Here is a 20710-nt window from a genome sequence, read left to right on the forward strand (position 1 = left end):
GGTCCTCTCTCCCCTGTCTGTAGGTGTGTGTTTGGAGCTGCGGTTCTGTGTGGGGGTGTGCAGTGGGGAGAGGTACCTGAGGCTCTGGGACCTGTCCTCCAGGATCAATGACCAGACCCTCACCTACAATGTCCACAAGGTGAAGATGGACGGCACAGAGGAGGTCATCCTTATGGGGAAACACCCACGGTAGGTCTTTATCAACAATTTACTGTACTGTTTTCGGTATTGTCTCAATAATATTGAGATTAGTATTCTCTGTACTATTTTCTGTATTGTTTAAAAAGTACTGAAAATAGTATTTTCAGTGTTCAGACGTTATTGGTTCCTTTTAACATGTCATTCATCTCAATACTCTAAATGGCTATCCTCCTCTCCTCTCCTTCATATTCATTGTTCTCTAATTACATAGCATAGTTGAGAAGTGTACATACCCACTGGGGATTTGGTCCTCCTGCCCAGCTCTTTCACATCAGTGCAGTTGAAGGAGACGAGACAAGGAGGAAGGAAGCCACTTTAGTTGATTAAGATGCTCCCCCCCATGCATCTGCTTTGATATCTTGATCTTTTCCTGGGTCTCATCTCCCTCTGGTGACAGCTACGCGGTGTGCAGGTCCCTACGGCCCGGCACGGTACGCGTCTGGAACCTGGCCAGGTCAAGGTTCGCAGGTCGACCAGTCAGGGTGGAGCACGGTCTCTATGGCAACACCGACGTGGCCTTGGTCCATGACCTGAAGCTGTACATCCTGACAGACAGAGGGACGGCCAACTTCACAGACACCCCGTCACCCATATTCCAGGTCACCCTCCTTTATTTATCAGTTAGCCTGGGATCCATACTGAATCCACTCCTGCTCTGCGCTGTTGTTTCACTTCATGGCTACACTTGAAGTCACCTCATTAGTTGGCGGTAGTGTACCCGTAGTGACATATATCCTGTGCATGTGTGACTGCCTGTAGCAGGGTTCCCCAAATGGCGGGTGGTTTTATTTGGCCCCCCCAGAGCAAAAAATAATAATAATAATAAAATGTTTTATTGTTGGACATAAGACTGAAAACACTAGGAAATCAGCTCCAAGTGATTTTAATTTAAGAAATCTGTTCCCAAGTATTCCCACGCATAAAAGAGAAACGTGATCATATACAAATGTAAGCAAGGTTTGAAATGATTATGTTTTAGTCAAACATTATATCTGTTTGGGCTTCTTGCGGTCAATTTGCCGTCTACAAATTTGTAATTATGTTCCGGCCCCCCCCGACCATCCGCTCAAAGAAAAAATCAGCCCGCGGCTGAATTCAGTTGATGATCCCTGGCCTATAGGTTCCAGCCCGGGACTCCTACATGCAACAAGACTGTGTTAACCCACAGAGCTAAAGCCTAGTAATTAATCTTCTGTTTCACTTTCACTCCATAGACTCTACTGGTCTATGACCTGATCAAGAGGAGCTACGTGAGGAGACAGTCTGGTCTCTACATCGTCCCCTGTCCCCAACACGAATATAGACTCCTGGAGGGACAGCTACTCCTGGGCTTGTCTGAGACGAGGCGAGAGCGATTCAGTTACTTGAAACAAGCACCAGCTAACTTAGTCCACTACCTGAAACACCACACCCCAAATACAGTCCCTCTGAGACCCAGATAACTATTCCCTCTAGCATCCTAATTGTCTCAGTCCCAGATAACTATTCCCTCTAGCATCCTAATTGTCTCAGTCCCAGATAACTATTCCCTCTAGCATCCTAATTGTCTCAGTCCCAGATAACTATTCCCTCTAGCATCCTAATTGTCTCAGTCCCAGATAACTATTCCCTCTAGCATCCTAATTGTCTCAGTCCCAGATAACTATTCCCTCTAGCATCCTAATTGTCTCAGTCCCAGATACAGTGGGGAAGAAAAGTATTTAGTCAGCCACCAATTGTGCAAGTTCTCCCACTTAAAAAGATGAGAGAGGCCTGTAATTTTCATCATAGGTACACGTCAACTATGACAGACAAATTGAGATTTTTTTTCTCCAGAAAATCACATTGTAGGATTTTTTATGAATTTATTTGCAAATTATGGTGGAAAATAAGTATTTGGTCACCTACAAACAAGCAAGATTTCTGGCTCTCACAGACCTGTAACTTCTTCTTTAAGAGGCTCCTCTGTCCTCCACTCGTTACCTGTATTAATGGCACCTGTTTGAACTTGTTATCAGTATAAAAGACACCTGTCCACAACCTCAAACAGTCACACTCCAAACTCCACTATGGCCAAGACCAAAGAGTTGTCAAAGGACACCAGAAACAAAATTGTATACCTGCACCAGGTTGGGAAGACTGAATCTGCAATAGGTAAGCAGCTTGGTTTGAAGAAATCAACTGTGGGAGCAATTATTAGGAAATGGAAGACATACAAGACCACTGATAATCTCCCCTCGATCTGGGGCTCCACGCAAGATCTCACCCCGTGGGGTCAAAATGATCACAAGAACGGTGAGCAAAAATCCCAGAACCACACGGGGGGACCTAGTGAATGACCTGCAGAGAGCTGGGACCAAAGTAACAAAGCCTACCATCAGTAACACACTACGCCGCCAGGGACTGAAATCCTGCAGTGCCAGACGTGTCCCCCTGCTTAAGCCAGCACATGTCCAGGCCCGTCTGAAGTTTGCTAGAGTGCATTTGGATGATCCAGAAGAGGATTGGGAGAATGTCATATGGTCAGATGAAACCAAAATAGAACTTTTTGGTAAAAACTCAACTCGCCGTGTTTGGAGGACAAAGAATGCTGAGTTGCATCCAAAGAACACCATACCTACTGTGAAGCATGGGGGTGGAAACATCATGCTTTGGGGCTGTTTTTCTGCAAAGGGACCAGGACGACTGATCCGTGTAAAGGAAAGAATGAATGGGGCCATGTATTGTGAGATTTTGAGTGAAAACCTCCTTCCATCAGCAAGGGCATTGAAGATGAAACGTGGCTGGGTCTTTCAGCATGACAATGATCCCAAACACACTGCCCGGGCAACGAAGGAGTGGCTTCGTAAGAAGTATTTCAAGGTCCTGGAGTGGCCTAGCCAGTCTCCAGATCTCAACCCCATAGAAAATCTTTGGAGGGAGTTGAAAGTCCGTGTTGCCCAGCGACAGCCCCAAAACATCACTGCTCTAGAGGAGATCTGCATGGAGGAATGGGCCAAAATACCAGCAACAGTGTGTGAAAACCTTGTGAAGACTTACAGAAAACGTTTGACCTGTGTCATTGCCAACAAAGGTTATATAACAAAGTATTGATAAACTATTGTTATTGACCAAATACTTATTTTCCACCATAATTTGCAAATAAATTCATAAAAAATCCTACAATGTGATTTTCTGGAGAAAACATTTCTCAATTTGTCTGTCATAGTTGACGTGTACCTATGATGAAAATTACAGGCCTCTCTCATCTTTTTAAGTGGGAGAACTTGCACAATTGGTGGTTGACTAAATACTTTTTTTCCCCACTGTAACTATTCCCTCTAGCGTCCTAATTGTCTCAGTCCCAGATAACTATACCCTCTAGCATCCTAATTGTCTCAGTCCCAGATAACTATTCCCTCTAGCATCCTAATTGTCTCAGTCCCAGATAACTATTCCCTCTAGCATCCTAATTGTCTCAGTCCCAGATAACTATTCCCTCTAGCGTCCTAATTGTCTCAGTCCCAGATAACTATTCCCTCTAGCGTCCTAATTGTCTCAGTCCCAGATAACTATTCCCTCTAGCATCCTAATTGTCTCAGTCCCAGATAACTATTCCCTCTAGCATCCTAATTGTCTCAGTCCCAGATAACTATTCCCTCTAGCATCCTAATTGTCTCAGTCCCAGATAACTATACCCTCTAGCATCCTAATTGTCTCAGTCCCAGATAACTATACCCTCTAGCGTCCTAATTGTCTCAGTCCCAGATAACTATTCCCTCTAGCATCCTAATTGTCTCAGTCCCAGATAACTATTCCCTCTAGCATCCTAATTGTCTCAGTCCCAGATAACTATTCCCTCTAGCATCCTAATTGTCTCAGTCCCAGATAACTATTCCCTCTAGCATCCTAATTGTCTCAGTCCCAGATAACTATTCCCTCTAGCATCCTAATTGTCTCAGTCCCAGATAACTATTCCCTCTAGCATCCTAATTGTCTCAGTCCCAGATAACTATTCCCTCTAGCATCCTAATTGTCTCAGTCCCAGATAACTATTCCCTCTAGCATCCTAATTGTCTCAGTCCCAGATAACTATACCCTCTAGCGTCCTAATTGTCTCAGTCCCAGATAACTATTCCCTCTAGCGTCCTAATTGTCTCAGTCCCAGATAACTATACCCTCTAGCGTCCTAATTGTCTCAGTCCCAGATAACTATTCCCTCTAGCATCCTAATTGTCTCAGTCCCAGATAACTATTCCCTCTAGCATCCTAATTGTCTCAGTCCCAGATAACTATTCCCTCTAGCATCCTAATTGTCTCAGTCCCAGATAACTATTCCCTCTAGCATCCTAATTGTCTCACAGCTTAACGTTCTTGTGTTCATTGTTGCCCCTAATACGTTTTACCTCATTGTTGTGAACTGGTTTTGGGATGTGGAAGGCCAGAGCTTTTTTATTGTCCAAAACCTGTTTTATTTGGATGGTTGGGTGGTAAAGGGATCATAACCTGTTTTATTTGGACGGTTGGGTGGTAAAGGGATCATAACCTGTTTTATTTGGACGGTTGGGTGGTAAAGGGATCATAACCTGTTTTATTTGGACGGTTGGGTGGTAAAGGGATCATAACCTGTTTTATTTGGACGGTTGGGTGGTAAAGGGATCATAACCTGTTTTATTTGGACGGTTGGGTGGTAAAGGGATCATAACCTGTTTTATTTGGACGGTTGGGTGGTAAAGGGATCATAACCTGTTTTATTTGGACGGTTGGGTGGTAAAGGGATCATAACCTGTTTTATTTGGACGGTTGGGTGGTAAAGGGATCATAACCTGTTTTATTTGGACGGTTGGGTGGTAAAGGGATCATAACCTGTTTTATTTGGACGGTTGGGTGGTAAAGGGATCATAACCTGTTTTATTTGGACGGTTGGGTGGTAAAGGGATCATAACCTGTTTTATTTGGACGGTTGGGAGGTAAAGGGATCATAACCTGTTTTATTTGGACGGTTGGGTGGTAAAGGGATCATAACCTGTTTTATTTGGACGGTTGGGTGGTAAAGGGATCATAACCTGTTTTATTTGGACGGTTGGGTGGTAAAGGGATCATAACCTGTTTTATTTGGACGGTTGGGTGGTAAAGGGATCATAACCTGTTTTATTTGGACGGTTGGGTGGTAAAGGGATCATAACCTGTTTTATTTGGACGGTTGGGTGGTAAAGGGATCATAACCTGTTTTATTTGGACGGTTGGGTGGTAAAGGGATCATAACCTGTTTTATTTGGACGGTTGGGTGGTAAAGGGATCATAACCTGTTTTATTTGGACGGTTGGGAGGTAAAGGGATCATAACCTGTTTTATTTGGACGGTTGGGTGGTAAAGGGATCATAACCTGTTTTATTTGGACGGTTGGGTGGTAAAGGGATCATAACCTGTTTTATTTGGACGGTTGGGTGGTAAAGGGATCATAACCTGTTTTATTTGGACGGTTGGGTGGTAAAGGGATCGTAACCTGTTTTATTTGGACGGTTGGGTGGTAAAGGGATCATAACCTGTTTTATTTGGACGGTTGGGTGGTAAAGGGATCATAACCTGTTTTATTTGGACGGTTGGGTGGTAAAGGGATCATAACCTGTTTTATTTGGACGGTTGGGTGGTAAAGGGATCATAACCTGTTTTATTTGGACGGTTGGGTGGTAAAGGGATCATAACCTGTTTTATTTGGACGGTTGGGTGGTAAAGGGATCATAACCTGTTTTATTTGGACGGTTGGGTGGTAAAGGGATCATAACCTGTTTTATTTGGACGGTTGGGTGGTAAAGGGATCATAACCTGTTTTATTTGGACGGTTGGGAGGTAAAGGGATCATAACCTGTTTTATTTGGACGGTTGGGTGGTAAAGGGATCATAACCTGTTTTATTTGGACGGTTGGGAGGTAAAGGGATCATAACCTGTTTTATTTGGACGGTTGGGTGGTAAAGGGATCATAACCTGTTTTATTTGGACGGTTGGGTGGTAAAGGGATCATAACCTGTTTTATTTGGACGGTTGGGTGGTAAAGGGATCATAACCTGTTTTATTTGGACGGTTGGGTGGTAAAGGGATCATAACCTGTTTTATTTGGACGGTTGGGTGGTAAAGGGATCATAACCTGTTTTATTTGGACGGTTGGGTGGTAAAGGGATCATAACCTGTTTTATTTGGACGGTTGGGTGGTAAAGGGATCATAACCTGTTTTATTTGGACGGTTGGGTGGTAAAGGGATCATAACCTGTTTTATTTGGACGGTTGGGTGGTAAAGGGATCATAACCTGTTTTATTTGGACGGTTGGGTGGTAAAGGGATCATAACCTGTTTTATTTGGACGGTTGGGTGGTAAAGGGATCATAACCTGTTTTATTTGGACGGTTGGGTGGTAAAGGGATCATAACCTGTTTTTATTTGGACGGTTGGGTGGTAAAGGGATCATAACCTGTTTTATTTGGACGGTTGGGTGGTAAAGGGATCATAACCTGTTTTATTTGGACGGTTGGGTGGTAAAGGGATCATAACCTGTTTTATTTGGACGGTTGGGTGGTAAAGGGATCATAACCTGTTTTTATTTGGACGGTTGGGTGGTAAAGGGATCATAACCTGTTTTATTTGGACGGTTGGGAGTTCTAGGAACCATCTGATGGTGTGGGACCTGGAGTCTGGGTATATCAAAGGGAGGATGAAAGCTTCCCACACAGAGTCTCTCCTGTCCAGCAGCACCGTCAGAGACAGACAGTCCCAGATACAACCAAAGGACACCACAGGTAACAATACCAGAGACCATAACAGAAAAGTAGTGTACGGGGATCTAGCTAAGCTATTTCACTACAATATGGTGACTATTTCCTCTAGCTCTAGTGATGGAGCTGTAATGATCAATCAATCAATCAATTTTATTTTATATAGCCCTTCTTACATCAGCTAATATCTCGAAGTGCTGTACAGAAACCCAGCCTAAAACCCCAAACAGCTAGTAATGCAGGTGTAGAAGCACGGTGGCTAGGAAAAACTCCCTAGAAAGGCGAAAGCCTAGGAAGAAACCTAGAGAGGAACCAGGCTATGAGGGGTGGCCAGTCCTCTTCTGGCTGTGCCGGGTGGAGATTATAACAGAACCATGCCAAGATGTTCAAAAATGTTCATAAGTGACAAGCATGGTCAAATAATAATCAGGAATAAATCTCAGTTGGCTTTTCATAGCCGATCATTAAGAGTTGAAAACAGCAGGTCTGGGACAGGTAGGGGTTCCATAACCGCAGGCAGAACAGTTGAAACTGGAATAGCAGCAAGGCCAGGCGGACTGGGGACAGCAAGGAGTCACCACGGCCGGTAGTCCCGACGTATGGTCCTAGGGCTCAGGTCTCTCAGTTGGCTTTTCTAGCCGATCATTAAAGAGTTGAAAACAGCAGGTCTGGGACAGGTAGGGGTTTCGTAGCCGCAGGCAGAACAGTTGAAACTGGAATAGCAGCAAGGCCAGGCGGACTGGGGACAGCAAGGTGTCATCATGCCCGGTAGTCCTGACGTATGGTCCTAGGGCTAAGGTTCTCAGAGAGAAAGAGAGAACGAGAGAATTAGAGAGAGCATACTTAAATTCACACAGGACACTGGATAAGACAGGAGAAGTACTCCAGGTATAACCAACTAACCCCAGCCCCCCGACACATAAACTACTGCAGCATAAATACTGGAGGCTGAGACAGGAGCGGTCCGGAGACACTGTGGCCCCATCCGAAGAAACCCCGGACAGGGCCAAACAGGAAGGATATAACCCCACCCACTCCGCCAAAGCACAGCCCCCGCACCACTAGAGGGATATCCCCAACCACCAACTTACAATCCTGAGACAAGGCCGAGTATAGCCCACAGAGGTCTCCACCACAGCACAAACCAAGGGGGGGCGCCAACCCAGACAGGAAGATCACGTCAGTAACTCAACCCACTCAAGTGACGCACCCCTCCCAGGGACGGCATGAAAGAGCACCAGCAAGCCAGTGACTCAGCCCCTGCAACAGGGTTAGAGGCAGAGAACCCCAGTGGAGAGGGGAACCGGCCCGGCAGAGACAGCAAGGGCTGTTCGTTGCTCCAGCCTTTCCGTTCACCTTCACACTCCTGGGCCAGACTACACTCAATCATATGACCTACTGAAGAGATAAGTCTTCAGTAAAGACTTAAAGGTTGAGACCGAGTCTGCGTCTCTCACATGGGTAGGCAGACTGTTCCATAAAAATGGAGATCTATAGGAGAAAGATTGCCTCCCGCTGTTTGCTTAGAAATTCTAGGGACAATTAGGAGGCCTGCGTCTTGTGACCGTAGCGTACGTATTGGTATGTACGGCAGGACCAACTCGGAAAGATAGGTAGGAGCAAGCCCATGTAACGCTTTATAGGTTAACAGTAAAACCTTGAAATCAGCCCTTGCCTTAACAGGAAGCCAGTGTAGGGAAGCTAGCACTGGAGTAATATGATCAAATTTCTTGGTTCTAGTCAGGATTCTAGCAGCCGTATTTAGCACTAACTGAAGTTTATTTAGTGCTTTATCCGGGTAGCCGGAAAATAGAGCATTGCAGTAGTCTAACCTAGAAGTAACAAATGCATGGATTAATTTTTCTGCATCATTTTTGGACAGAAAATTTCTGATTTTTGCAATGTTACGTAGATGGAAAAAAGCTGTCCTTGAAACAGTCTTGATATGTTCGTCAAAAGAGAGATCAGGGTCAAGAGTAACACCGAGGTCCTTCACAGTTTTATTTGAGACGACTTTACAACCATCTAGATGAATTGTCAGATTTAACAGAAGATCTCTTTGTTTCTTGGGACCTAGAACAAGCATCTCTGTTTTGTCCGAGTTTAAAAGTAAAAAGTTTTCAGCCATCCACTTCCTTATGTCTGAAACACAGGCTTCTAGCGAGGGCAATTTTGGGGCTTCACCATGTTTCATTGAAATGTACAGCTGTGTGTCATCCGCATAGCAGTGAAAGTTAACATTATGTTTTCGAATAACATCCCCAAGAGGTAAAATATATAGTGAAAACAATAGTGGTCCTAAAACGGAACCTTGAGGAACACCGAAATGTACAGTTGATTTGTCGGAGGACAGACCATTCACAGAGACAAACTGATATCTTTCCGACAGGTAGGATCTAAACCAGGCCAGAACTTGTCCGTGTAGACCAATTTGGGTTTCCAGTCTCTCCAAAAGAATGTGGTGATCGATGGTGTCAAAGGCAGCACTAAGGTCTAGTAGCACGAGGACAGATGCAGAGCCTCGGTCTGACGCCATTAAAAGGTCATTTACCACCTTCACAAGTGCAGTCTCAGTGCTATGATGGGGGTCTAAAACCAGACTGAAGCATTTCGTATACATTGTTTGTCTTCAGAAAGGCAGTGAGTTGCTGCGCAACAGCTTTTTCTAAAATTTTTGAGAGGAATGGAAGATTCGATATAGGCCGATAGTTTTTTATATTTTCCGGGTCAAGGTTTGGCTTTTTCAAGAGAGGCTTTATCACTGCCACTTTTAGTGAGTTTGGTACACATCCGGTGGATAGAGAGCTGTTTATTATGTTCAACATAGGAGGGCCAAGCACAGGAAGCAGCTCCTTCAGCAGTTTAGTAGGAATAGGATCCAGTATGCAGCTTGAAGGTTTAGAGGCCATGATTATTTTCATCATTGTGTCAAGAGATATAGTACTAAAACACTTAAGTGTCTCTCCCGATCCCAGGCCCTCGCAGAGTCTGTGCAGATCCAGGACAGCTAAGCCCTGGAGGAATACGCAGATTCAAAGAGGAGTCCGTAATTTGCTTTCTAATGGTCATGATCTTTTCCTCAAAGAAGTTCATGAATTTATCACTGCTGAAGTGAAAGCCATCCTCTCTTGGGGAATGCTGCTTTTTAGTTAGCTTTGCAACAGTATCAAAAAGAAATTTTGGATTGTTCTTATTTTCCTCAATTAAGTTGGAAAAGTAGGATGATCGAGCAGCAGTGAGGGCTCTTCGGTACTGCACGGTACTGTCTTTCCAAGCTAGTCGGAAGACTTCCAGTTTGGTGTGGCGCCATTTCCGTTCCAATTTCCTGGAAGCTTGCTTCAAAGCTCTGGTATTTTCTGTATACCAGGGAGCTAGTTTCTTATGACAAATGTTTTTCGTTTTTAGGGGTGCAACTGCATCTAGGGTATTGCGCAAGGTTAAATTGAGTTCCTCAGTTAAGTGGTTAACTGATTTTTGTCCTCTGACGTCCTTGGGTAGGCAGAAGGAGTCTGGAAGGGCATCAATGAATTTTTGTGTTGTTTGAGAATTTATAGCACGACTTTTGATGCTCCTTGGTTGGGGTCTGAGCAGATTATTTGTTGCGATTGCAAATGTAATAAAATGGTGGTCCGATAGTCCAGGATTTTGTGGAAAAACATTAAGATCTACAACATTTATTCCATGGGACAAAACTAGGTCCAGAGTATGACTGTGGCAGTGAGTAGGTCCAGAGACATGTTGGACAAAACCCACTGAGTCGATAATGGCTCCGAAAGACTTTTTGGAGTGGGTCTGTGGACTTCTCCATGTGAATATTAAAATCACCAAAAATTAGAATATGATCTGCTATGACTACAAGGTCTGATAGGAATTCAGGAAACTCAGAGAGGAACGCTGTATATGGCCCAGGAGGCCTGTAAACAGTAGCTATAAAAAGTGATTGAGTAGGCTGCATAGATTTCATGACTAGAAGCTCAAAAGATGAAAACGCCATTTTTTTTTGTAAATTGAAATTTGCTATCGTAAATGTTAGCAACACCTCCGCCTTTGCGGGATGCACGGGGAATATGGTCACTAGTGTAACCAGGAGGTGAGGCCTCATTTAACACAGCAAATTCATCAGGCTTAAGCCATGTTTCAGTCAGGCCAATCACATCGAGATTATGATCAGTGATTAGTTCATTGACTATGACTGCCTTTGAAGTGAGGGATCTAACATTAAGTAACCCTATTTTGAGATGTGAGGTATCACGATCTCTTTCAATAATGGCAGGAATGGAGGAGGTCTTTATCCTAATAAGATTGCTAGGGTGAACACCGCCATGTTTAGTTTTGCCCAACCTAGGTCGAGGCACAGACACAGTCTCAATGGGTATGGCTGAGCTGACTACACTGACTGTGCTATTGGCAGACTCCACTAAGCTGGCAGGTTGGCTAACAGCCTGCTGCCTGGCCTGCACCCTATTTCACTGTGGGGCTAGAGGAGTTAGAGCCCTATCTATGTTGGTAGATAAGAGGAGAGCACCCCTCCAGCTAGGATGGAGTCCGTCACTCCTCAGCAGGTCAGGCTTGGTCCTGTTTGTGGGTGAGTCCCAGAAAGAGGGCCAATTATCCACAAATGTTATCTTTTGGGAGGGGCAGAAAACAGTTTTCAACCAGCGATTAAGTGCTGAGACTCTGCTGTAGAGCTCGTCACTTCCCCTAACTGGGAGGGGGCCAGAGACAATTACTCGATGCCGACACATCTTTCTAGCTGATTTACAAGCTGAAGCTATGTTGCACTTGGTGACCTCTGACTGTTTCATCCTAACATCGTTGGTGCCGACGTGGATAACAATATCTCTATACTCTCTACACTCGCCAGTTTTAGCTTTAGCCAGCACCATCTTTAGATTAGCCTTAACGTCGGTAGCCCTGCCCCCTGGTAAACAGTGTATGATCGCTGGGTGATTCGTTTTAAGTCTAATACTGCGGGTAATGGAGTCGCCAATGACTAGGGTTTTCAATTTGTCAGAGCTAATGGTGGGAGCCTTCGGCGTCTCAGACCCCGTAACGGGAGGAGTAGAGACTAGAGAAGACTCAGACTCAGACTCCGACTCGCTACATAATGGGGAAAACCGGTTGAAGGTTTCTGTCGGCTGAATGAGCGACACCGGTTGAGCATTCCAACAGTATTTCCCTCCAGAAGCCATGAGAAAGTTGTCCGGCTGCGGGGACTGTGCGGGGGGATTTATACTAACGTTACTGTCTGTACTTACTGGTGGCACAGACGCTGTTTCTTCCTTTCCTACACTGAGATTACCCTTGCCTAACGATTGCGTCTGAAGCTGGGCTTGTAGCACAGCTATTTTCGCCGTAAGGGCGATCGTTCTCCTGTATATTATGAGTACAGCGACTGCAATTAGAAGACATCATGTTAATGTTACTACTTAGCTTCGGCTGTTGAAGATGTTGATGAACCATGTCCAGATAAAGCGTCCGGAGTGAAAAAAGTTGAATAAGGGAAAAAAGTTGCGATGGAAAAAAGGAAAATAACGTAAAGTTGGCAGCTAAAACGCACAGGAAAATGACTCTTCTGTCTCGGGATAAACGTCCGGGGTGAAAAAGTTTAACGAAAAAAGATGAGTGAGGACAAAACTAAAAAGTTGGTAAATTTGTTGAACACAAAGATTGATTAAACGTTTATTAAAAGTAAAACGTGAATAGTTTGGCAGGTAGCCAAACTATTCACGTGTGGAGGACTATTTCCTCTAGCTGTAGTGATGAAGCTGTAATGATACATTCATATTGCCCTGTGGAGGACTATTTCCTCTAGCTGTAGTGATGAAGCTGTAATGATACATTCATATTGCCCTGTGGAGGACTATTTCCTCTAGCTGTAGTGATGAAGCTGTAATGATACATTCATATTGCCCTGTGGAGGACTATTTCCTCTAGCTGTAGTGATGAAGCTGTAATGATACATTCATATTGCCCTGTGGAGGACTATGTCCTCTAGCTGTAGTGATGAAGCTGTAATGATACATTCATATTGCCCTGTGGAGGACTATTTCCTCTAGCTGTAGTGATGAAGCTGTAATGATACATTCATATTGCCCTGTGGAGGACTATTTCCTCTAGCTGTAGTGATGAAGCTGTAATGATACATTCATATTGCCCTGTGGAGGACTATTTCCTCTAGCTGTAGTGATGAAGCTGTAATGATACATTCATATTGCCCTGTGGAGGACTATTTCCTCTAGCTGTAGTGATGAAGCTGTAATGATACATTCATATTGCCCCTTGGAGGACTATTTCCTCTAGCTGTAGTGATGCCCTGGGACAGACGAACAGACAGCCAGTCTGCTAAGTGGAGGAGGCTGGAGAGGGAGGCCGAGGAGCAACGGAAGCTGGACAGGGAGAAATACAACTCCGTAGACCAGTACCTTCTCAGTGGGGACCAACAGGTAAAATGTACAGTTGAAGTCGGAAGTTTACATACACCTTAGCCAAATACATTTAAACTAACGTTTTTCACAATTCCTGACATTTAATCCTAGTAAATATTCCCTGTCTTAGGTCAGTTAGGATCACCACTTTATTTTAAGAATGTGAAATGTCAGAATAATAGTAGAGAGAATGTAAGTAAGCTTTTATTTATTTCATCACATTCCCAGTGGGTCAGATGTTTACATACACTCAATTAGTATTTGGTAGCATTGCCTTTAAATTGTTTAACTTGGGTCAAATGTTTCAGGTAGCCTACCACAAGCTTCCCACAATAAGTTAGGTGAATTTTGACCCATTCCTCCTGACAGAGCTGGTGTAACTGAGTCAGGTTTGTAGGCCTCCTTGCTCGCACACACTTTTTCAGTTCTGCCCACAAATGTTCTATAGGATTGAGGTCAGGGCTTTGTGATGGCCACTCCAATCCCTTGACTTTGTTGTCCTTAAGCCATTTTGGCACAACTTATGCTTGGGGTCATTGTCCATTTGGAAGACCCATTTGTGACCAAGCTTTAACTTCCTGACTGATGTCTTGAGATGTTGCTTCAATATATCCACATAATTTTCCTTCCTCATGATGCCATCTATTTTGTGAAGTGCACCAGTCCCTCCTGCAGCAAAGCACCCCCACAGCATGATGCTGCCACCCCCGTGCTTCATGGTTGGGATGGTGTTCTTCGGCTTGCAAGGTACCCCCTTTTTCCTCCAAACATAACGATGGTCATTATGGCCAAACAGTTCTATTTTTGTTTCATCAGACCAGAGGACATTTCTCCAAAAAGTACGATCTTTGTCCCCATGTGCAGTTGCAAACCGTAGTCTGGCTTTTCTATGGCGGTTTTGGAGCAGTGGCTTCTTCCTTGCTGAGCGGCCTTTCCGGTTATGTCAATATAGGACTCATTTTACTGTGGATATAGATACTTTTGTACCTGTTTCCTCCAGCATCTTCACAAGGTCCTTTGCTGTTGTTCTGGGATTGATTTGCACTTTTCACACCAAAGTATGTTCATCTCTAGGATACAGAACGCGTCTCCTTCCTGAGCGGTATGACGGCTGCGTGGTCCCATGGTGTTTATACTTGCGTACTATTGTTTGTACAGATAAACGTGGTACCTTCAGGCGTTTGGAAATTGCTCCCAAGGATGAACCAGACTTGTGGAGGTCTACAAATATTTTTCTGAATTCTTGGCTGATTTCTTTTCATTTTCCCATGATATCAAGCAGAGGCACTGAGTTTGAAATAGATCCACAGGTACACCTCCAATTGACTCAAATGATGTCAATTAGCCTATCAGAAGCTTCTAAAGCCATTACATAATTTTCTGGAATTTTCCAAGCTTTTTAAAGGTACAGTCAACTTAGTGTATGTAAACTTCTGACCCACTGGAATTGTGATACAGTGAATTATAAGTGAAATAATCTGTCTGTAAACAATTGTTGGAAACATTACTTGTGTCATGCACAAAGTAGATGTCCTAACCGACTTGCCAAAACTGTAGTTTGTCAACAAGAAATTTGTGGAGTGGTTGAAAAACGAGTTTCAATGACTCCAACCTAAGTGTATGTAAACTTCCGACTTCAACTGTATGTGTGTGTGTGTGATGTATCTTCATCCCACTGATCCCCTCTCTGCCAGGTGGTGGTGTGTTCCTATTTCTCCCACCACCTCAACGTGTTCAGCGTGGGGTCCCAGGACCACCTCCACACCCTGGAGGACAGGACATCCCTGCTGATCCTCCACACCGCTGCCCTCACCCACCCCGGGGGACACCTGGTCCTGGCCAACTACTGCCAGGCTCAACGTACACCCTACCTCACCCTCTGGGACCTGCAGAAAGGCACAGTATGTACACTCTTAGAATTAAAGGGTTCCAAAAGGGTTCATCGGCTGTCCCCATAGGAGAACCCTTTTTGATTCTAGGTAGGACCCTTTTGAGTTCCATGTATAACCATCTGTGGAAAGGGTTGTACGTGGAACCAAAAAGGGTTCAAAATATAACCTTTTCTTGAGTGTATTTGTATCAGATTCAAATAGCTTTATTGTCCATCTGGGATCACTGACAACACTATTTTCCAGTACACTGGCTAAATTATTTGACCCCCCCCCCCACCCCATTTCAAATTATAGTTTCAAATTATTGCATTTTGTACACTTGTGAAGGTGAGGAAAAGATTGAAGAACGAGCCAGGAGTCTGTTGTGTGGCGATCACAGATGACGCCAGCAGAGTCGCCTTTGGGGTCAGCGGATGTAACAAGTAATACGTTTCCAAATGACACGTGACTCACAAACACATGACATATAGCATCTCTCAAGAGCCATGTAGTTACACCTATCATCCTGGTCTGTCACAATGAGAAAGCTCATGCTTATCTCTTCTCCTGATTAGGCTTAAAGTGTGGGATCCCTTCAGGAGGAATCACAAGACTATCTCTGGCTACGCCAGCCTGAGACTAGGAGGGTCCAACCAGCTTTATATCACTGAGGGAGGAGCCAAAGCCATTCTACTAGCAGGTAAGGACAGAGATTACTTTAGATTTTCAGCTATCTTTCCCTTTGTAGAAAAGTGAGATTAGGTTTCTCTGCACTGAAATATATTGGCAATTTCTTCTAAAAATGTGTTGAAATTGAAAATACATATGGTTTTCAAACATGCACAGGACTCAAAACAAAAGTCTAAACTCACTTCAAAGTCAAAAGATAATCTGGACTAAATTATTCAGATACATTTGGCTGGAGGAAAGTAATTCTCGACAAGTGTAATTTATCCTACTTGTGGTAAAATGTGGTAACTGGCCATTCAACCAGTTTTGAAAAGAGAAAACAGAACATTCTGCTCCATTGCAAAGGTGCCAATATATTTGAGCACATCTGTAGGTGGTAGGAGGGAGTGGAACAGTGTGTTCACGGACAACTGATAGGTGTTTGTTCACACTCAGGTGAAAGTAGTGTTACAATGCGTTTATTTATGTAGTGCCACACAGGTGATCGTAAAAGTGACAATTCATGCCCTTCGTGTGTTGATTATTCACACAGGTGAGCTGAGCCTATGGGACCTGGAGGCCTGCAACGTCCTGTCTGTCCTCTCCCCAGATGCCCACGTACAGTGTCTGACCCTCCTTGGAGGAGACGAAAATAGTAGCGCCCTATTGTTAGGCCTTAGCCACAGTCCTGCCCTCATCACAGTCAGGCTGACGTCACAATCACATGGGGGGGTCGCCACGGCAACCAACGTCAGGGACGACGACTTGTTCGCAGAGTCCAGTAGTAGCGAGGATGGAGATGACTAGGACAGTCAGACTGGAGTAGAGATTGTTCTGGAACTTTATTTGATATATATTTTATTTTTTAATCATGCTTTGAGTATTTTGAAATATCCTGATTTACTAAAGACACTTCTTCAGCCTTCGAACAGGATGACCTGATAAGCAGAATGGAATGTAAAATGCATATTTCAAGAAAATACAAGTATTGGTCCCCGATCTGCAATTACTTTTTTTTAATGGCTATAACAAAAACAAATTTTACATGCTATTACACTAGTTTGACAAATAATATGTAGAATGTCTTCACAAACATGAAAGACCATTCCAGACCGTGCCCCAGATTATCATCTCTATATAGTAAATCTAAGCACTGCACCGGAGGATGGTCAATTTAAATGACAGTTGGGAAATAAATAATATCACCTTAAATGTGACAGTGTCAAATCCCAACTCAGGTAAGCACCTCACATAAGGCAGTAACAGAGCAATCTACCCCTCCGTCTGCCATACAAAAACATAGCACAATGAACCATTTAGCCCCATCTGGTAGTGACCAAATCAATAAATCGAGACTTGTTGATTTGGAACAGATTTATTTTTATACCACATAAGAAATTAAACTTACTCAACTGAAAGAACATGGGGAAGAACATAATGCATTCATTTTCACAAAAAGAGGACATCATTCAGGTACATTACATCAAGTCAAAATGGCTAGTAAGCCAAAATATGCTTTTTGAGTTACTTTAATTCTGTTTTGCCAAGTGTTGAGTAACACACGATAGAACCAGAAGATGGCAGCTTTAGGCTTCTTAAAGTAAACATCTGGTTTCCCAGAATAACCTTTAGGCTTCAGGGTGGGTCGCCAGTATTTTAACAGCACCTGTTCAGTATTGGTCAAATCCTTTACTCAGAGTAGGCGCTGCTGGAAATAGTGTTCCGATTGAGCTCTCAAAACTTCACAACATTTTGAAATACCTTGAATGACTCACTTTGACAAACTCAACCCTCAGTTCGGCAATGTTCCCGAGAGGAAAGAGACGACTTGTCACTACTACCTGGACCTCCGGTCCTTTTTGTTCTTGTCCAGGCTTTTGTCCATAGTCTTTTCATTGTCCCCTCTGCACTTGGGACAGAACCACTTACCCTTGGGCTTGTAGGTGAGCCCCACGCAGGAGAAGTGGAACCACTCGATGGGGCACGCATCGTTGTCACAGCCAATCATCTCGCCGTAGGACACCTGCACGCATAGGCAGTAGGTGGGCTCGTTGGGGTCGATGGTGAACTCCACAGGCGAGGCGTCGCGCTCCTGCTTGGCCTTGCGCTTCTTCTTCTTGGCAGACTTGGACCTCTTCTCCCGTGGCTGCACAGGAAGCTCGTCCGCTGGGTCATCCATCACCGTTCCATTCCCTGAGGCATGGTTGGAGTCGCGGCTCTCGCTGTTGCGCTGGCGTCTCGGCCGGCGGGCAGAGGAGCGCTCGGCAGGCGTGGACACCACCGCCTCCTGGACGGAACCGGAGCGCCGCTCGGTGACGACCCGCTCCCGCTCGCTGGCCTCGCTGGGCTCCTGGAGGCAGAGGGAGTGGGAGTCCATCTGGCGGGAACGGTTCTCTACCAGCTCAGTCATCTGGGTGACCACATGGATCTTCTCGTCGCCCAGCTCCTGGCTGCTGATGAGGGCCCGCTGCAGCTGGATCTGCAGCCTCTTACGCTGTGCCGCGTCCCGCTCGCCCTGGTAGCGCTTGTAGACATCATCAACCTCCTTCAGGACCTCTGCAAAGCACAAAGAATGAGAAGAGTTCAATATTAGGATGGGTGTCTTATGCAATTGTTGAGTTACATTTTACATTTACATTTTAGTCATTTAGCAGACGCTCTTATCCAGAGCGACTTACAGGAGCAATTAGGGTTAAGTGCCTTGCTCAAGGGCACATTTACGTCATTTAGCAGACGCTCTTATCCAGAGCGACTTACAAATTGGTGCATTCACCCTATAGCCAGTGGGATAACCACTTTACAATTTTATTTTTATTTTTTTTGGGGGGTAGAAGGATAACTTTATCCTAAACCAGGTATTCCTTAAAGAGGTGGGGAGTTACTATTGGAGTTGAGAAATTATCATCGGGAATACAATAATATCTGACGCTGTGTCAGTCAGAGGCTAGAGGAAACGTTTACCTACTCAATGAAGCTCCTGGTAGGAACCGGGGGTTAAATTCTTTACGAATTTCCCTGGTGTGCACAATTGTATGCATATATAATAGCTGCTGCAAACTGGAGCACTGGAAATCAGCTAATGACAATCTGACAAACTAGTAATAAGACGGAAGAGCTATATGAATTTATAGATTCCTTCCTACTTCCGCATTGGTTTATATTCAGGAAGTGACGACACTTTCCGCCTGATCAAGGGGTCGTCACTAGAAGCCACAAAGTCATAAACCCCGCCTGTTTCTACAATTGTTTTCTTAAAATCTGATTTGAAACCTAACCACAATGCTAATCTTATGCCTAACCTTAAATTAATAGTAAAAAGCGAATTTTTGTTTTCATGAATTTGTACGATATAGACAATTGGCTGTGGTAACTAGTGACAGCCCTGGTCAGGGGGTTGTCCCTCTTTTCTTACTAAAGTGGATCACACACAAACGACTACAACAACACTTGGGCGTACAACTGTCAGACGAAGTACTGGCAAAATCACCTTCTCGTACATGGCACATTTTCATCACCGGCGGATTGCAACCATGACCATTTCGCTATTTCTCTAGCAAGCAGAGTGATCAGTTTGAGCTAAGCTAGCTAATAGCTACGGAGCTTTGTACTACGAATGTAACACTTGCTAGCAAACACAGTCTACAATAAGTCAACATCCCTTGCAAAGTAAATATAAAAACGCATGCAAATAAAAGGTTTACCAACTCTTTAAGTAAGCCGCTAAACGCCACAATAACGCCCCTCTTGCCAAAATGGCTGATCTGTGGATATCAATCTCATTGTTATCGAGCCAACTTGGACCTCACTTCGGATACGTTGTTGTTATGGATAACAAATTGAAGGCATACATAGTTACTCGATAGACGAACCTAACGTTATATTTCAGCAAGAAAAAAACTAGCGTTCAATAGTAGCTAGCTAACGTTAGCTAGCTGCTAGTGTGTGGGGCATTACATAACTAGCTACTGTAGCTGCCTAAAGTGAATCGTGCACTGGTCAATACAGCGCACTCATTTTTTACGATTTTATCGTCAAACGCTTAAGTAAAACCACCAAAACAACGAAAGGGTAAACAATACCTTGATACTTTGAGTCAATTTCTCGTAGCAGAGAGACATTTCTTTGTATATCCAAAGGCAGGGACTCAACACATTCCAAATAATCCTCCACATAGTTCACCAGTTGTGACTTTTCTACGTTTGGGTAATGATTATGACCTAACATTGTTACACCGATGCATCGAGACAAGAAAACATAGATTTGAGATAATACATTTAGCTAGCTAGTATGGTTTCTAATGGGCAGTTCCATCCGCAAGCGAACTGCAGCAGTTCACTTCAAACAAAACTGCACCCACTGCGCATGAGCGAGTGTATTCCTTTTATGGCAATGCGTTGCATTTTTACTTGACAGGGGGGGGGGTGGGCCATTCATATATTCTAGCTTTTGGATTGGCTGTGAACAAAGACACTGATTTGTCGCAGCAGTGTTAGGCTACAATGTTACGTTTGTCAACAACTGTTATCACCGACGTGACCACTAGATGGAGCTGTAGGCCTACTCCATCCAGCTACAATGGTAACTAGAAACGTAAACAAATCATCTGTGGCGACAAATGAAGGATCTAACTCTTTTCCATGTTAACCTCATGCCCCTAACCTGCTATGTTAGTTCTCCTAACCTGCCACGTTAATTATGCTAACCTGTCCGTTAATTATCCTAACCTGCTATGTAAACAAACAATCTGTGGCAACAAATTAACAATATCACCACATTTGTATTATGAACTTTTACCAGAAAAGTAAGCCATTAATT

At 44.1% G+C, this 20710-nt stretch overlaps 3 protein-coding genes across 3 annotated transcripts in view; 2 read left to right on the top strand and 1 right to left on the bottom strand.

Moving 5' to 3' along the window:
• LOC121571039 (NACHT domain- and WD repeat-containing protein 1) overlaps positions 1-1876 on the top strand; it is an 18634-nt gene extending 16758 nt beyond the window's left edge. Inside the window, exons 21-24 of the mRNA XM_041882277.1 lie at positions 24-189; positions 599-800; positions 1416-1639; positions 1680-1876. Of these exons, the coding sequence (XP_041738211.1) occupies positions 24-189; positions 599-800; positions 1416-1639; positions 1680-1683 (596 nt within the window). The 3' untranslated portion in view covers positions 1684-1876. The remainder of the gene's footprint in view (positions 1-23; positions 190-598; positions 801-1415; positions 1640-1679) is intronic.
• Positions 1877-3511: 1635 nt separating this feature from the next.
• On the top strand, positions 3512-16894 carry si:ch211-212k18.6. The gene is made up of 6 exons (XM_041882278.2): positions 3512-6951; positions 13216-13373; positions 15050-15256; positions 15575-15669; positions 15802-15926; positions 16449-16894. The coding sequence occupies exons 1-6, from the start codon at positions 6828-6830 to the stop codon at positions 16700-16702; spliced, it is 963 nt and encodes a 320-aa protein (XP_041738212.1). The 5' UTR covers positions 3512-6827; the 3' UTR covers positions 16703-16894.
• Positions 16895-16947: 53 nt separating this feature from the next.
• Positions 16948-20260, bottom strand: LOC121571041 (inhibitor of growth protein 2-like). Its single transcript, XM_041882279.2, has 2 exons — positions 19975-20260; positions 16948-18451 (listed from the first exon to the last, which is right to left on the bottom strand). Exons 1-2 carry the CDS (start codon positions 20117-20119, stop codon positions 17733-17735), a joined length of 864 nt encoding a protein of 287 aa, XP_041738213.1. The 5' UTR covers positions 20120-20260; the 3' UTR covers positions 16948-17732.
• Between the last annotated feature and the right edge of the window lie 450 nt (positions 20261-20710).

Source organism: Coregonus clupeaformis, chromosome 1 (assembly GCF_020615455.1).
Source record: "Coregonus clupeaformis isolate EN_2021a chromosome 1, ASM2061545v1, whole genome shotgun sequence".
NCBI classification, from domain to species: Eukaryota; Metazoa; Chordata; class Actinopteri; order Salmoniformes; family Salmonidae; genus Coregonus; species Coregonus clupeaformis.

Excerpts from the sequence above, each read along its gene's own strand:
- si:ch211-212k18.6 (XM_041882278.2), top strand. The coding sequence starts at position 6,828 with ATGGTGTGGGACCTGGAGTCTGGGTATATCAAAGGGAGGATGAAAGCT. Across the intron at positions 6,952-13,215 it reads ACAACCAAAGGACACCACAG|GACTATTTCCTCTAGCTGTA; the intron begins GTAACAATACCA and ends TGCCCCTTGGAG. Across the intron at positions 15,927-16,448 it reads CAAAGCCATTCTACTAGCAG|GTGAGCTGAGCCTATGGGAC; the intron begins GTAAGGACAGAG and ends TTATTCACACAG.
- LOC121571041 (XM_041882279.2), bottom strand. The coding sequence starts at position 20,119 with ATGTTAGGTCATAATCATTACCCAAACGTAGAAAAGTCACAACTGGTG. Across the intron at positions 18,452-19,974 it reads AATTGACTCAAAGTATCAAG|AGGTCCTGAAGGAGGTTGAT; the intron begins GTATTGTTTACC and ends TGTGCTTTGCAG.